Genomic DNA, 18129 nt, shown 5'->3' with positions numbered 1-18129 from the left:
GCTTATTTAGGGGCTTAAGTACCCTTCACCATCGCTTCAGGCATTCCCAAGGCCAGCTTCGTGCTTATTTAGGGGCTAGTGCCCTTCACCATCGCTCGCATTCCCAAGGCCAGCTTGTGCTTATTAGGGCTTAAGTACCTTCACCATCGCTTCAGGCATTCCCAAGGCCAGCTTCGTGCTTATTTAGGGGCTTAAGTGCCCTTCACCATCGCTTCAGGCATTCCCAAGGCCAGCTTCGTGCTTATTTAGGGGCTTAAGTACCCTTCACCATCGCTTCAGGCATTCCCAAGGCCAGCTTCGTGCTTATTTAGGGGCTTAAGTACCCTTCACCATCGCTTCAGGCATTCCCAAGGCCAGCTTCGTGCTTATTTAGGGGCTTAAGTACCCTTCACCATCGCTTCAGGCATTCCCAAGGCCAGCTTCGTGCTTATTTAGGGGTTAAGTACCCTTCACCATCGCTTCAGGCATTCCCAAGGCCAGCTTTGTGCTTATTTAGGGGCTTAAGTACCCTTCACCATCGCTTCAGGCATTCCCAAGGCCAGCTTCGTGCTTATTTAGGGGCTTAAGTACCCTTCACCATCGCTTCCTGCATTCCCAAGGCCAGCTTCGTGCTTATTTAGGGGCTTAAGTACCCTTCACCATCGCTTCAGGCATTCCCAAGGCCAGCTTCGTGCTTATTTAGGGGCTTAAGTACCCTTCACCATCGCTTCAGGCATTCCCAAGGCCAGCTTCGTGCTTATTTAGGGGCTTAAGTACCCTTCACCATCGCTTCAGGCATTCCCAAGGCCAGCTTCGTGCTTATTTAGGGGCTTAAGTACCCTTCACCATCGCTTCAGGCATTCCCAAGGCCAGCTTCGTGCTTATTTAGGGGCTTAAGTACCCTTCACCATCGCTTCAGGCATTCCCAAGGCCAGCTTCGTGCTTATTTAGGGGCTTAAGTACCCTTCACCATCGCTTCAGGCATTCCCAAGGCCAGCTTCGTGCTTATTTAGGGGCTTAAGTACCCTTCACCATCGCTTCAGGCATTCCCAAGGCCAGCTTCGTGCTTATTTAGGGGCTTAAGTACCCTTCACCACCGCTTCAGGCATTCCCAAGGCCAGCTTCGTGCTCGTCCAGTCTCCTTTCCTAAATCACGCAAACGATCCTCAGCAGATGCTGAAAACTCACGTCCACATTCCATACCTGAAGACTCTAAATTGCCCCGTAGGTATGAGTGTGTGAGTGAATGGTGTGTGTGCCCTGCGATAGATTGGCGACCCAGTCCAGGGTGTATTACTGCCTCTCGCCCGATGCATGCTGGGATAGGCTCCAGCACTCCCTGTGACCCTCCTCAGGGTAAGCGGGTATAGATACTGGATGGATGGATGGATGGATTGATGGATGGATGGATGGATGGATTGATGGATGGATGGATTGATGGATCTCATTACCTGAGTTTGGCTGTTAAACCTTTTAACGTCCCAGGCTGTTCCCATGTGGTGGGAAAAATAAGTCCAGTGCCATGGACCACCGAGATAACATTCAAATATATGAACAGCAGTTATTAATTCACCTCCTTTACCTTTTTGGGCGAGGGAACACTCCGTGAGACACTGTGGGGTGATTTTAAAAAAAATGGATACTGAACAGAAATATGATGCTTTATAATAAACCCGTGATACACAGCGCCCGCAGTGAAGCTATGAGTCGATGCGCATCCTGCGCACCGATAAACCCCTTCGCTCTCGCCAGCGCGCAGAGCTGCGCAGCTTTTGGCTGCGGTTCGAAAGCGCAGATGGCGGCACTTCAGGAATTACACATAAAACCCAAGTAAACTATTATCCACTCAAACGACTGCGCAAATCGCATTTGCACCGATATATATATATATATTTTTTTTTCAGGTTTTGTGTCCACCCATTTGAAGAAAAACGTGAAATGATCTTTCCCACCACGATGTGCCCATAGGGTCGCTTATTTACCTTTTTATAGGAAACATTAACGCGTTTGGGTTCTGTGAACGCCAACTGGCATCTGCTGCCAAACGCATAGCAGAGCTTGTGTTAAAGCTCGCGCAGTAAACACTTCATCGTCAACATAATGCGCGGAATGTCGCCGTTCGCTTCGTCACCCACTCCACTCGCGCTGAATTTTCAGCTGAATGGCCCTTTGCATGGATGCCGTCTGCTCGCCCGGCAGTACAGACGGCTCTGTACTCTGAGTGTAACTAAAAGCACAGAACAGAGACGAGTTACGGCTTTAATCTGTTGGGTTAACTGTGCAAAAGAGCACTCAGATTCCTCGGAACACAGTCTCGTACTTTCAAGCGTTTGCCTTAAGAGTTCGTTCTCAAATCTTTTCAAGCCCAGGTATTCCTCTTCAGTCTGATTTCCAACAAAAACAAAGAAGAAAAAAAAACACTTTTTTAAAAAATACCTGTCCTTCAGAATTGTGAGGATCAAATAAATTAAAAGTTAGGGCTGCAATCAGAGCAAACGGAAGAGTCCTGGTTTCATTTTGTGCCTCGTGTTCATCTTGATGTTTCCCTCAGGAACCACAAATGAAACTGAACAATCGCCTGAAAAAGCAGAATTTAGCTTTGAAAGCGACTGGGTTTTGTTACAACCAAGGCCTCAACCAAAAAAGGCACTTTTTTTTATCTCTGAATTGAACTGAACTGAATTTAATTGAAAACACAGGAAACAAAATGCTTGATCTGGAACAATAGTTCTCTCATTTGAAAGCCGGCAAGTTGCAGCATCTTTTAAATTCCCATCAGTAGAACTACGAAGCATGTAGGATTTTTGATTTTATATTTTTATACAGTGGCCTTTCTTCGCCGTGATGAATTCCTCCTTCACTTCAGAGCGTCTGAATGTCATTTTTGATGGCGCTTAATGTAACAGGATATGTAAAAAATGATTGAGAATTTTTAGCTCCTGGTGGTGTCATGCACATTAAACTGGGTCAAAGGAAGCTTACTCCAAGTCACCGGAACCCGGGTCCTTTCACATTTTATATTAAAAGGACCGCCATTTTAGGACTGATCAAGGATAATAATAATAATAACAATAATAATAACAGGGCAAAACTGATGAAACTGGCAATAGTGGGGCACAGCTGAGGAGGGGTTAGAAAAGCAATCCCCGTCCGGAGTCACGGCAACGGGATGAAAGCTAATCGATAAGGCGACGTGCGTCTGTGACATCATCTGTTGCCACGGCACCCGGACCAAACAGACAGGTTCTTGTTTTTTTCCCTCCCCCGGTCTGTGTGCACCGATGGTCGCCAGGTGCTCGCGTAGATGACCGAATATTTCAGCAATTTTTACCCGTGCGGCCAGCCTCCAGCCGCGGCAGCTGCATACGCTTAACATTTTCCAGACTGAATCTGTCCCCCAGCTGACATTTTCCACTAAATTAATTTTCAGCGTCATCACCTCTGTGGAGATGCGCCCCGCGTGTCCATCAGCGTTCGCAGGTTGACTGCTGTGGAACAGTCCCTTCCACACCCACCCCGTGTGCGGCAGCCAGGGGAAATTGGGGAGTGAAAAAATATTTGGGGCGAAATCTTAATTTTCGCTAAAAATTAAGTGTGTAATTTCCGGTGTACCCAAAGAATCTTTTTTTTTTTTGAAGAACATGTGCAAAAATGAAAATAGCCAGTCAGATTCATCCTGCTGAGTACATAAAAGAAACTGACTGGCAGCCATGTTTAAAATAAAGTAAATCATTCTGAAATAGATGTGCGCGGTGGTCAGTCGTATCACTGCTATATTCAGTAAAAATGATTTATATTTTTCATAAAGCACAATGCCACCCCCAAACCCACTTTTAAAATGACAGATTTGTATTCTTTAGATGGTAGGGTGTTAAACTCATAAATTTGCAGTCAGTTTTTGGCAATTCTTTCAGGTCTATTCACCCATGTACATTTTATTGTCACTTCAACGTTTGAAAAGAAACAAACAACAAAGTTACAACCATTGATGTTAGTCTTATACTACAGAAACTAAACTGCACCCAACATGTACTTAGAGTTCTATGATTACTCATACCTACTTCACAAAGGATTAGTCTGCACAAGTTAGACCAGAGACTGTCCAGTAATATATCAGTACTGTGAATGAGATTTAACTGTTTGTATAATAATAATAAAAACCGTTAACTGTTTGTTTGTCTTGGCCATGTAGTTTCGTTTAAGCAAGTTAATGTACCAAACCCTAAATCAGCGCTCTTTAGATATGATCCTAGATGTATGTTGGCTTTTCTTCTTACCCTAATTGCAAAACTGTGAAAATTAATGAGCTGTAAATCGTTCTTAATTAGACACTTAGTATCTACTGAAGGATGATTTACTTTCGGAAGGTCACATTTTGTCAGACATAGCCATGTACGCCATGAAGATTAAAATACACATTCACATGATCTCAGGACTATTAATCAATCAGCCAGATCAATGAATGCTCTAATTGTCTGTAATGGGCTGTTGGACAAATGTTTCCCTAAGGAAGCGGTTACATTTTTTTTTTATTGATTAAATTATAGACTGACAGATGACATCATCGAGGTGATAAATGCTTAGTGTGGTCACCTGGAGCCTGAAACTGAACTAAACTATGCGAAACGAAGGGTTCTCTGGCTGAGCGGGAGGTAACGAACCACAGCTGCATTGTGTTGGGACGAGTGAAAGTTCAGAATATTCTTGGAACTTAAGCACACATTTTCAGCAACTTCAAACGGACAGTTCACCCAAAAATGAAATTAAGCTATGTTCCCTCTAACCTGGAGTGCTATTTATCCATCCAGATAGTTTCACTGAGATTTAACAAGTTTTCTGGATATCCGCTGCAGCTCACACTGATACAACAGACCTCAATGGGACCAAGTTCTCATGGTTCTCAAAGCACCAAAATTTACATTAAAAAAAACTCAACAGCAACAGTCTCTTTCCAAATATAATTCCACGGTTCCTCGTGAACATCCGCAGACCTTGTTGAGCACAGTTTTATCTGGAACTACTTTCAGCTGAAGTACGGCAACGGTGTACATCCGCACAAAGTCTCAGCCAAAGCACGCCGGTATTCTGGGGCACAGTGTCAATGCTGTGAACACAATCTCTGCCCCTTTAATTGACCAGGATATTGACTGCACACACGGTGGGTGGGAGTGTGAAAACCACTGACCTAGTCTGCAGATCAAGGATGACAGGTTCTCGTGCTCACAGCTGGAGGCTTAATAAGGAGATGCTGCTTATGGGAATATGCAGATTTTCACTTATTTAAATTTTTTTTTAATGACCAAAAATGAGGGGCTGCCTACAGGGTGCACTCCGTGGTGTAGTGTCAAATTTTGACCTCGCCAGCGCCAAGCTTGGCAATTAAACCCCCACACTATGCTAACAGTTCTTTAAAATGCAAATGAAAGAATCTCCAGAAGCCGCCATTCCAGCGATGAGCCAGGCAGTGACGTCACAAAAGTTACCATGGCGACCCTAATGGACAGTAAATAAAATGGCCCTCACGCTCAGCATTACTGGAACACCGGTTCAGTGTTTTGCGGAAAGTTCTGGGTGCGATTAATAAGGTCTGGATGCTAGATGTTGACTCCACAGGACGTGCTGTATATTTTTTATAAAAAAGGCGCTCGTTGTGATTTCATCGTCAGATTGTGACATAGGACAGGAGATCAATTCCAGATATTATGAAAGGCCCAATTTCTGATGTTATATGAATTGGCAGTAATTATAATTATGACAGACTGAGGCAGAGTTCAGCTTCAGGTCCACCCCCCTGGGGAAAATGCTGTGCACATTTCAAAAAAAGGACGCAGTAAATCGAAGGAAAACCACACTATGCAAACACTACACACACACCACACACACTTCTCATTGCGTTACTTAAAGCAAAGTCTTTAGTCTAGTGATGCACTGTGAGATCCTTTTCAATGAGGGGGTTTTGGGAGCTATGAATTGCAGATGAAATAGACTGGAGACAGGCTCAGTGTGGAGAGGAGGCCATCAGTAATGGGCCTTAAGAGAGCCAAGCTTGGATTCACTCACATATTATTTAAATGGTGTAAATTAGCAGAAGGAAAAGGCTCTTTCTCTCAGCTCTTTTCAGTTAGTGTGCGTGTGTGTTTCTGTTCTGTGCACAGGCTGATAGTGACGTACGTACGTGTGTGCGTGTGTGAGAGTATGTTTGTGTGTGTGTGTGTGTGTCTGGTCCATGCGCAGGACTGTGTGTGTGTGTGATAGAGTGATGTGTGTGTGTTTGTACCTGTGTGTGAGAGAGTGACGTGTGTGTGCTGTTTTGCAGGACTGTGTGTGTGTGATAGAGTGATGTGTGTGTGTTTGTACTTGTGTGTGAGAGAGTGACGTGTGTGTGCTGTTTTGCAGGACTGTGTGTGTGTGTGTGTGTGTGTGATAGAGTGACGTGTGTGTGTGTGTGTGTGTGTGAGAGAGTGACGTGTGTGTGTGTTTTGCAGGACTGTGTGTGTGTGTGTGTGTGAGAGAGTGACGTGTGTGTGCTGTTTTGCAGGACTGTGTGAGTGTGTGTGTGTGTGTGTGACAGAGTGACGTGTGTGTGTGTGTTTTGCAGGACTGTGTGAGTGTGTGAGTGTGTGTGTGACAGAGTAACGTGTGTGTGTGTTTTGCAGGACTGTGTGAGTGTGTGTGTGTGTGTGTGACAGAGTGACGTGTGTGTGTGTTTTGCAGGACTGTGTGAGTGTGTGTGTGTGACAGAGTGACGTGTGTGTGTGTGTTTTGCAGGACTGTGTGAGTGTGTGAGTGACAGAGTAACGTGTGTGTGCTGTTTTGCAGGACTGTGTGAGTGTGTGTGTGTGTGTGACAGAGTGACGTGTGTGTGCTGTTTTGCAGGACTGTGTGAGTGTGGTCAGTGTACCTGCCACCCTCCCGGGGACAAACGGGTCCATGGGAAGAACTGCGAGTGCGACGACAGACAGTGTGAGGACCTGGAGGGACAGATCTGCGGGGGTAAGCAGCCCAGCTCTGTATTCTGTCTCTCTCTCTCTCTCTCCCACTCTCTCTCTCCCCCACTCTCTCTCCGTCTCACCCTCTCAACTCTCTCTCTCTCTCTCTCTTCTCTCTCTCTCTCCCCGTCTCACCCTCTCACTCTCTATCTCTCTCTCTGTCCGACTCTCTCACTGCATCTCTCTCTCCGTCTCACTCTCTGTGCAACAATTTTTTTACATAGCATTTACATGGCATGCATTTATACAGCTGGATACTGAAGCAATGCAGGTTGAGTACCTTGCTCAAGGATACGACAGCAGTGTCCAACCCAGGAATCTAACCTGTGACCTTCAGGCTACAAGACCAGTTCCTCACCCATTATATTACAGGAACCACTATGCTGACCAACTTGGGAGTTCACCCATGCTCTCAATACTTAAACTCACGCAGGTCTAAGCATCAGAGACGACACTACTTTGACAAGACAAATGGAAAGCTATTTTAACACAGCGCTAAGCACGCTCGCTCAGGATGTCTGCGCACACAGGAATTTTATTATACTTCACTGCAGTTATTGGATTTATCAGGTTACGCAGCTACGGATACTCCTTGACAGGCCCTGCTTAGTGCCCCCAGAGAATCGGCACAAACCGACGCTGTCAGTGCCTGTTACCGCGGAAATAAGATGGCTGACTGGACACCTGTGGGAGCACAGCTGCCACCACCGTAGACTGCCCTTCCGTTACAAACTCTAAAACAATGAGACAGGTGCAACCAGGGACTAAAACAAAATATAAAACAAAACATGTGTCAAGCTGAAAATTATGATATAAAGCTGTCGTTCGCACAGCATGCGGAAGCCCTAAAATATTATATGAATCCATATGAATGGAAGACGGCCCATAGGTCACTCAAAGCTCACCTGAAGCTCCGCCCACTCCAAGTCCACTCTTCAGAACAGACGGGAAAGAAATGCCTCATGGGAGATGGTGTTTTTTATGTCACCTGCACAAGGCCCAGCTCTATATTATTTGGAGGCCTGAGGTTAAATGCTCTTTGGAGGCCCCCCATTTTGAGTTCTGTCCTTCCCACCATCAGGCACAGAAGACGGATCACAAATGTGGCGTTAAAAACATAGTATTTTACAGCACATAATTTTTCCCTCAAATGTAGAAAAATTCACTTGAGGATGCGCAAGGTCCTAGGCAGTTGCTACTTCAGCCTATAGGGGGCGCCGGGCTTGGTGCTGAATGAAGACTCCCTGGGCTAGAGGAGGGGATCCTCCTCAGACACGGTGATCCATTCAGGCTTCCCAGCACTAGTAGTTTGGCCCCTTTTCTCACCCTTGGCAACAGCGTGACGTGCAAACGTCACGGGTCGCTGGGGTCCGACCGCGCCCGCGTTCAATACGTCGATCAGACAGAGGCCCTATAGACGCGAGTAGCACGGAAATAAAAAAAACAACCAAAAGCAAAAGCGTCCGACTCCCAAGAGCGCAGCGATTAAAGATCGCCCTGCTTCTCACAGGAGACGGGACGGAGGCGATCAACGCCACCGCGCCAGACGCTCTCACGGTGTCTCTGGAACGTTCTGCCAATGTTACAGCATTGCCACTAATGCCACAGCAGCGACACTGTGAGAACGTGTTCACTGCGTTCGATTCTGCCACCCCTCAATGAATCAAAAAAACAGAACAGAACCAAGGTACCTGTCAATACAATGAAGGAATTGTAGCTTTATATGGACAGTGCCTTGGGTTCCTGTTTTGTTTTTTGATTCATGTTTTTTTTATTTTATTCCCACCAAAGAGCACCTCCCAGCCACCAGAAGTTATTATTTATTTTTTTCCGCTGTGTATCCACGGTAGCGCACTTTTTATCCACGTTATTCACCCTCATGTGCGAATGTTTTACACAGCGGAGTGATTCAGGGCACGGAGAGTCTAAGGGAAGGCTGGTCTAAAAATACACAGCCCACCGGTTTGAGAATTTGATTTGCGGCATTAATAACAAATTTAATCCCATTTGCTCTCCAACATGCAAATTGAGCCCCGGCTGCAGCCTCTGAATCATCGGGCTCCTGCATTACGCTCAGTACCTCTCCTGCCCTCCGTCTCTGCTCTTTAACGGGAAACTGGGGTCCTCGGCCATTTTGGATTTGGCCCGTTGGATTTAAACGATGACGTTTTTTCGTAATCATTTTTTTTTTTTTTTTGCCTGCTGGCCGTAGGAAGACTTTGACAGGGGGAAATGCTTTAATTCAGATCCGGTCACTTCCAGACAAATTAAGTCTCTGGCTGTCCATCAACCAATTGCGGTTGCAGCCATGAATTGTTAATGATAAAAGTGTGTTCAGATTCAAAATATTTATTTAATCAACTTTCTAAAAAGCCCTTTCATTTTTTTTTTTGTTACACAGTGGAGCAGAACATATTTCTTTGCAACATGTGTTAATTGCAACAAGGAGACAGAGGTTGCCATGTATGCACACAGTATCCCCCCCCCCCATAAGGCTGTGGGGCCACCTGATTGGCTAACTTATGGAGCTATCACAGACAGACATCATTATATACATCAGGATCTTATACCAAATTATGCACCCTGCAAAAACAATTTAAAAAAAATCTATGAACCATCAGCTTATTCAAATTTCTGTGAAATGGCAGTAAACAGTGAGAGAACCCTGTAGCTGGGCAGGCGATCGGCCATTTTGCTGAGGTGCAGCTCAGTGTCCCACTCAAGGCCTTCCTCCCGGAGCTGAAATATTAATGCTAGTGCATTACAGGAGCTCAGCGCGGTGAGTCACCGGGTGAGGCAGGGACACCTGTCCGAGGTGCTCACTAACGTCACCCCCTACAACCCCCCCACACAGGAAATGAAATTTAAATAAGTACGTGGCCCGTTCACAGCCCTATTCTAGCACAGAGTTGATCACATTGTGCTGCTGAGTTTTTTTTAGTATAACCAAGGGAAACCATTTTGGTTTGACGCACTAAACTTTCATGAAATCAGGCTGTTAGGGATTTTTGACTTGGCAAGCCTGATCCTGGGTCAGCCAACTGGATGCTCTCTCACCCCTGGGGCCGTTTTGAAATTCTTGACATTTAAGCTAAATCCTTAACCTAAATTTAATTTCCAGCCCTTTTCAGATTCAGGGGCCAAATGATAATTGTTAGGTGAAGCAGGGACTTGCTGCGGAGAGCACCGCCCCAGGTCCCCTTTGCACACGATTGGCTGCTTCTGCACTGCCGTTCCCTCTCTCTGTGAACTCCGATTCATCTCGCTCCTCCGCCAGCCCACCAGAGAGAGAGCGAGAGAGCGAGAGAGAACGCGCGCGGGGGGGGAAAAACCGGCAAACGTCGCGGCAGAATTAAAACTTAATGCAATCTAATTGCCAGTGTGCTCCGGTCGGGTCGCGCGCTGATAAAAGGGCTGGTTTTTAAACGGTCGGATGCTCCTCCTTTGCGTTTGCTCACCCAGAAAGAAACTCTTGCTTCACAAGCCTCGTTAATGTAAAAAGGGGTTCCAACAGGAAGACTGCAAGCCAAAAGTTATTTAAATTAACTCGCATTACCAGTAAAGTGGAAAATGGGTAACTGCGAATGACAACGGTTTAACTTCAGATCTTTAGCTCTGTCCTACCGGCAGCTCACTGCAAAGCACACAGCTATGGCCTCTGTCTGTGTCAGTGTCTGTCTCTGTCAAATTCAAAGTGCTTTGTTGACATGACAAAATTTGCTTTACAGCTGCCAAATCATGGCAAGGAACATATGAAACATTAGATGACAAACAGTACAAACAGCAATAACAGAGTAATGTGATTGTGTATATACGTATACACATACAGGTGCATACATATATACACACACATACGCATATATACATACTTTTTATGAGAGAGAGAGAGATAGAGAGAGAGAGATAAACAAACACTGCCGGCAGGCAAAGGTTGAAGGCCAGTCTCGCGCCTGCCTTGGTCGCGCTGCATGCAGCCTACACTGAGAATCCCAGGTGCGCTTTAATTGAACGGGCCACGGTGCCGCTCCTCCAAAGCAATTAAACTCTCTCAGAGGCTGGCTGATTGAGGCAGCCATGCGAACAGCCCCTCCGTCTGCGTCTCCCTTTCCGCAAAAGAGAAAAACAGGCTGCGCGGCGCCCGCTGAATTATGAATTAAATCAATTTCCATAGCATAAGCCCTGCAGATGTTCCCCCGTAGTTGACCTAAATGTGCTCGCGCAGAGGTGCTGCTGCTGCGGCCAGTTTTCACCGGTTACCCGCTGAAAGGCAGTCGGCCATGTTGCGTAAACATTTTTTGGTTTACAGTGGCTGGCTATGGAATAATAATATGTATATATATTGTAACGACGCGACTTTATATTAATTTGAAATGCCTTACAAATCAATAGAGTACAATAAATATAACACAATAGGCTTAATTTCAATCACTGTTTTTCCGATCCACTCAATAGGAACAAAAAGATAGGCCAACAGGAGGACTACTCAAATAAAGCCAAATGTAAACATAACAGGCCTAAACCAAATACGAACACAGCTTCCCCTATGGGTGGGATCACCTGAAGCATATTTAGCAACAAACCAAACAATATTTTTCTTACCTTAGTAAAGATCCCGTCCGCTGTATCAAAGCCGTTCATAACAATCCCAAATCTGTAGGATGTTTCGCCCCATGTTGAGTACTGCTAGGCCAGAAAGTTTGTCCTACATCACAGGGCTGATCTCGTTCGTCAGTAGGCTAGGTCCGAGGCGAGAAAAGTTTCCTCGCAACAAGGAAAGGCTCACGCTCACCATGAATTACGTTGAAAAGTTAATGAAACTTCGTGCCATTGAATGTGATTATTTTCGTTTTCTGTATTTGTTAGTTTTTTTCCCAAACGATCTGCGTTAGAACGTGTTGACACCTTACGTCTGCATACAGCAAACGTGCTTCTTCCACCTGTGCGTCGTAAGAGCCATCATTTTAGTCTACGTTGTCGGAAAAAGAAACGAGGTTGAACTGTTCGGGACATTAGACGGCCAAACCCCTACAGCGACCCCCAGAAACATTTAAGTGTACTGAGGATGCTTCAGGGGAATCAGAGTACATATGGCGACTTTTCAAATGAATCATAGCAAGCATAAACAAACTTAGAACGTATTTAAACGTCTTTGTAAAGTAGGCATATGCATTTGATTTGTACTTAATACATAAATATAATTATTTTGGACTCATTTATTTTTCTACTTTTCATTTGTATGCATCCTTTGCACCAAGTCATTGAAACCATTTTGTACTTCCTGGGCCCGTCCTTTTTCAAATTTGCGCCTTTCTGCTATGATGCTGCCGACAGAATATTGAAGATATTGAGAATGTTTCTCGTTGTGTGGGTTTTCACACAAAAAAGAAAACATAATAAATCATCCCAGACAGAAGAGAAAAATAATTCTACCCTGATATTTACTTTGAGCATATTGAGTAGAAGAAAATATCTCCTGAGATCAAAGACTGCGAGGGTGAGAGCATTTTTTGTGGTTTATGCTGAGCGAATCTAATGGAAGGAGCTACCGACATTTCAAAGGCTGTTTTTTAATTAATGGGACAAAGAACACTGTTTATTAGCGTTCGCTTCACAGCGGTTGAACGAAGATAGCACGAGAAGGAGTCAAAGGAACATGCGCTTGGACTCCAGTCAGTTGTATCAGGACGAGGGCGGAGACATCAGACCCACTGAGAACACGGCACGTGCCGCTCCTCCTATAGGGCGCTCTCCACTCAGATGCTACGTCCAAAAAGACCTGGAAACTGAGTATTTTCTGATATTAACCCAACTCCATCAACGCGTCCACCTTGCGCCTCGAGATGCTGTTATGCTCAAACAGCACGTTTACCGAAAAGCTCTGTTGCAGAAGCAGACGTTTAGTGAAAAAAAAGATTTGCTGCAACACTGCTGCCGTTCCGAAGCGCCAGTTATAAAGTTTCTGTGTTGCAAGCAAGCAGTGTTGCAGCAAATCTTTTTCCCCACTAGATTCTTGGCTTTCACGCTCCATTTGTTAGCACCTGCGAAGACGCTTCTGAGGTGTGCAGATACCACGTTTAAGCAGAAGCCAGACGTTAACTTGAATGAACCCTCTGTGTAGACGTGGATTCCCCCCAAACACTGTAAAGCGGTTCGCACACAGAACACGTCGAGCTGTAGCCTACTGATTCTCTTGTTTTGATAAACACTCAGCAGTTCTAGAGCATGGATCATCCATATTGTAAAAAAGGGGAAAAAAGTGAAATTCACAACCTCAGAATAAGAAGGGGGAAAAAAATCCATCCAGCCAGTGTGTCACGCGCACATATTTCCCATGAATTATACAGAGATCTTGAGGACCGAGGGCGTTTTTGTGAGCGGTTTTAATGGACCCAGTTCTATTTTCCTAACCCTAACCCTGCGGTGCCCCCCACCGTCTGTGGCCGTGGACCGTATTCCACATAAGCTCCGTTACGTTCTTCCCTCCTATTATTTTACCGTTCTCATTAGCTCACAACGAAGTGCGAACGGCTCTCTAATTGACTGTTCAAATCAAACTCCCGCTGAGTAGCCTATCAAACAAAGAATTTTACCGCATCTGCAACTTTAAGAAAACCCGGGGGCTCGCTGATTTTAAAAGTACATTAATGTTTAGGGTGTTCCGACCCCCAGGCAAACGGCAATTAATCTGCCCTAAATAAAACATCATTAATATTTCATGCAGTTTTCTTTGGCAGCTAGGCTCCGCTAATGTACAAAAGGACGGATATTCCAAATGGCATTGCGTGGGCCAGCTGGATAATGCCTGTAATATAAACATTTCAAAAAGATTTTCCTCATCGAATGGATGCAATCAGGCATTTTGAATAGCCTGTTTAAATGAACCCCCTCAGATTGTTGTATGCCTTTGTACGCAATAGGTTATTTCCAAGTTTTCATTTCCTGTGGTAGAGAACAATTCAAATGGGGTTTTTTTTTCTCTGCTTTTGTCCGGTTTGCTTGCGTTTAGCTTGACATTTTCCAGGCTCTGTTTATTGTTACACCCTTTCAGGTGCCCCATCAATTTTTCAAGTTCAAAAGACGTTTTTTTTCCTTGAGAAATAGCTGTCCACTCAAAGTGCCTGCGTGTGGTCTATTTCTTATTTTCTTATTTCCTCCCAGCGCGCGCAGACGTAGATGCACGCTGTTCCACTAGTACAGGCCTTCGAGATCACATCTCATTTCCTTTCAGCTCGCGCAGACGTTACCGTCCACGCGGGAACGCCAACGTCAGCCTTCTGCAAAGCTCACGAAAACAAGCCAAGAACATTTTAAGTTAATATGATGGAAATGAGAAATGGCTAAAAGTTTCCGAGTTCTTATCATAGACAGACGGTTCGTACTCCAGCACCAGAGCCTCTCGAGACCCGGCAGAGAAAAATTCAAGTATTTACATTTTTTTCGACAATACAACGGATGTTGCAGTGAAAATATTGTTTAAAAATATTAACTATTTTAATTGAATGTCCATTGTAGTGTAGGTGTCAGCACAGTAGAATGTATGGCCCTTCAGATTAAGGCCAGAGATGCATGTCCTTTACAGGGGGAAAAAAATTAATTGGCAGGTTTTGGGACGATAGGCTACCATTGGCAAACAGTTACAACTCGCCCCTCCTCAGCGAGCACTCTACTGTAGTATCTTGAGGCCTTCGGTGGGGAAAATAACCGTAGAATTTAAGGTATGAGCATCGGTGGGGTGCCCCTGATTGAGCGCCCTTTGGGTGGGGTGTAGGTTGCTCAGAGGTGACCTTGGAGGTGCGGTTTGTGTTTTTACAAATGGAGTAGAAAACATGGCTTCATCTCATGAATTTGTAAATTAACATCGGTGACCTCCAAATTTTTCAAAATGTCTAAGGATCAAAAGCACTCAAATTCGCGCATCGGTGTTAGACCGTACGTGAGCCATAGTCAATGAACCAGTGGTCTGCAATGCCGGTGTATAAGTTTACCCTTTCCTCCATCACGAGACACTTCATTGTTTTCAGAGCGTCAACGTGAACGTTACGCTCCTCTCAGCGAAGATCTATGGAAGGGGGATTAGATGCGTTAAATCCGAAAGGTGGAGGAATCGATAGATGGGATAATAGCCAGCACGTGATCTAAATTGGAATGAGGTTCTCATTGGATTGGGGCATACCTTTGATGGGGGGGCGACTCAAAGCACTGCATTTGCGATGAAAGAAGACGTTGTGGGGGGGAGGGGGGGGGGTTTAAAGCGTTTTTTAAGCATGCCCCCCCCAGCTTTGGCCATGGGGATTGATGAAAGGCATGTGCTCTTCAGATATCAGCGCAGTCCCAGGGACAGGCTTTTTCAGCTGTAGTGCACAGGCCTCAATCAGGCCCTTTGTCTGTCCCAAACCAAATATCGAATCGATTTTATTTGTGTAGCGCTTTTTACAGAATAAAGACGCTTTACAGCATAGCGGAAAACTGCGAGTAAAAACCAGGCCTGAATCTTTCATTCATTCATTCATTCACCCATTCATTCATTCATTCATTCACCCATTCATTCATTCATTCACTCATTCATTCACCCATTCATTCATTCACTCACTCATTCATTCACCCATTCATTCATTCATTCATTCATTCATTCATGTTCCTCCTCCTTCCAGTCACTTCACCGGCTTGACTCACGCACCCAGCTATCCCAGCATCCCTTGTGAACAGGACGAATCCAGGGGATGCATTAACGGAGAAATTCGCTTCTCGCTGGAGGGCGTGGTTTCACCCACATGTTCGTGTGAGGCCGACTCGCCAACCACCACCCAATAAGAAACAGCGCTCACCTGTGATCTCCCAAAATCCATTGCCAGGGAGGGGGACTGCTGGGGGTCCACTTATATACCGAACGGGGCATTCCAAATTCAGAGAAAAAAGGGGGGAGAGGAAGCAAACAAACCATTCTTTAAATAAATTTTTTTTTTACCTTAATTATATATGCAGGGAGGTCCAACCGAGACCGAGGTCTCTTTTCCAGAGGAGGCCTGCCACAGACCCGAAACATCAGGAGGCACAACGTTTCACATAACAGAAATAGACATTAAAGTTACCACACACAATATTAGAAGAAGACAAATGAATAACACATCAGCATTATGTAATAATGATGATGATGGTGGTGGTGATGATGATGATTATAATGGTGATGATGATGATGATTATGATAACGGTGATAATGATGATGAAGATGATAATAATGGTGATAATAATGGTGATGATGATGGTAATGGTGATGATAACGTGAAGATGATGATGATGATGATGATGATGATGATGGTAATGGTGATGATGATGATAATGGTGATGATGAGGATGATGATAATGATGATGAAGATGATATTAATGATGATGATGATGATAACGGTGAAGATGATGATGATGATGGTAATGGTGATGATGAAGATGATGATGATGGTAATGGTGATGATGATGATGATGATGAAGATGATAACAACGGTGATAATAATGATGGTGATGATGATGTTGATGATGATGATGATGATGATGATGATGGTATAACGCAGCGCTTCTGAATCTCTCCTCTCCCGTAGACCACGGGTTCTGCTCGTGCGGCCGCTGCATCTGTAACGACGGCTGGTTCGGGAGGCTGTGCCAGTTCCCGCGCTCCTGCGACATGAGCGACGCCCAGAGCAAGAGCCTGTGTGAGACCGATGACGGCACGGTGTGCTCGGGGAAAGGTAGGGGGCCCCGCCCCGCCCCGCCCCGCCCCGCCCAGGGGCCATGCTACTGACCGAGGGGGGAGGGGGCTGGGCAGAAAGCCCCATGGAGCCCTCCTGACTGGCCTCTACTGTCATCTTGTTATACCCCCAACTCCTAAATCAAGTCCAATCAAATCAACATTATTTGGTACGGTCCTGTATGGTGAGGTCTGTGGTGGATGCCCTGCTGTAGCTGGATAATGGTACGGTCCTGTATGGTGAGGTCTGTGGTGGATTCCCTGCTGTAGCTGGATAATGGTACGGTCCTGTATGGTGAGGTCTGTGGTGGATTCCCTGCTGTAGCTGGATAATGGTACGGTCCTGTGTGGTGAGGTTTGTGGTGGACTCCCCTTCATAGCTGGATAATGGTACGGCCCTGTGTGGTGAGGTTTGTGGTGGACTCCCCTTTGTAGCTGGATAATGGTACGGCCCTGTGTGGTGAGGTTTGTGGCGGACTCCGCTTCGTAGCAGGATAATGGTACGGCCCTGTGTGGTGAGGTTTGTGGCGGACTCCGCTTCGTAGCAGGATAATGGTACGGCCCTGCGTGGTGAGGTTTGTGGTGGACTCCCCCTCGTAGCAGGATAATGGTACGGCCCTGCATGGTGAGGTTTGTGGTGGACTCTCTGCCGTAGCTGGATAATGGTACGGTCCTGCGTGGGGGGGAGCTCTTAGGGACTGGAGCCTCTCTGAAGCCCCTCGCTGCCTTTTCAATTTAACATCCGCAGAGTCTGCGGGCCATGTACAGCGCGATCACAGAGTGCTTCCTTTAATCAATACGCCAGCGCTGGGCCACCGAGTGAGGAGAGTTCGTGTGGCGCGGAGCTCGTTGCCATAGGTAACCTCGGTTACCCTTGGTTACATAAAGCACAGGGACGTAAGAATGCGACAGGCCTGTTCCTAAGGGGGGGGGGGAGCGGGGATGTGCTTCTCAGAGCCCATTCCTCAGTGGCCTTGGGCACGGGGGGGGGGGGGGGGCTGAATGGCGGTGCCTCCCTCTCAGGACAGCCTTGAGCGCGAAGCAGACGGTCGGAATTCCATTCGCCGTCAGTCTCCTCGGCTCTTTGTACTTCCTGTTTACCTCACCTGCTCCGGCTGCCCTCGGCCAGCCGGGGAAACGAACGTCGCAGACGAGGCTGCGGTGCCTTTATCTCCCAGAGGAACGACCCTTCCAGAAAAAGCTAAATTCTGTTTTTAACGGCCTGCGCACTCTGCCCATTTAAATATTTCAATGTTGCCTGTGTCGCCGGTAACTAATTAATTTCAACAGAGAATTCTTCAACATTTGCAGTCACAAATACCTTTTTAAATTAGTAACCAAGATATTCAAAATGAACTGAGTCACATTAGTCATTTTTCTCACTGAGGAATCTCAGTATGTGTGCAGCAACAGTCAGTCCCAATT

At 45.9% G+C, this 18129-nt stretch overlaps 2 protein-coding genes across 2 annotated transcripts in view; one reads left to right on the top strand and one right to left on the bottom strand.

The window, feature by feature from the left end:
- The window catches only part of nalcn (sodium leak channel, non-selective), a 197398-nt gene extending 185364 nt beyond the window's left edge, over nt 1-12034 (bottom strand). Inside the window, exon 1 of the mRNA XM_064311109.1 lies at nt 11568-12034. The gene's annotated coding sequence lies outside the window, so the exon portion shown is untranslated. The remainder of the gene's footprint in view (nt 1-11567) is intronic.
- itgbl1 (integrin, beta-like 1) overlaps nt 1-18129 on the top strand; it is a 74924-nt gene that overhangs the window by 48341 nt on the left and 8454 nt on the right. Inside the window, 2 exon segments of the mRNA XM_064311110.1 lie at nt 6856-6972; nt 16559-16705. Of these exon segments, the coding sequence (XP_064167180.1) occupies nt 6856-6972; nt 16559-16705 (264 nt within the window).

The sequence above is a fragment of the Anguilla rostrata genome, chromosome 15 (genome assembly GCF_018555375.3).
Source record: "Anguilla rostrata isolate EN2019 chromosome 15, ASM1855537v3, whole genome shotgun sequence".
In the NCBI taxonomy this organism is placed as follows: Eukaryota; Metazoa; Chordata; class Actinopteri; order Anguilliformes; family Anguillidae; genus Anguilla; species Anguilla rostrata.
This window is presented reverse-complemented; position numbering and strand designations above follow the sequence as displayed.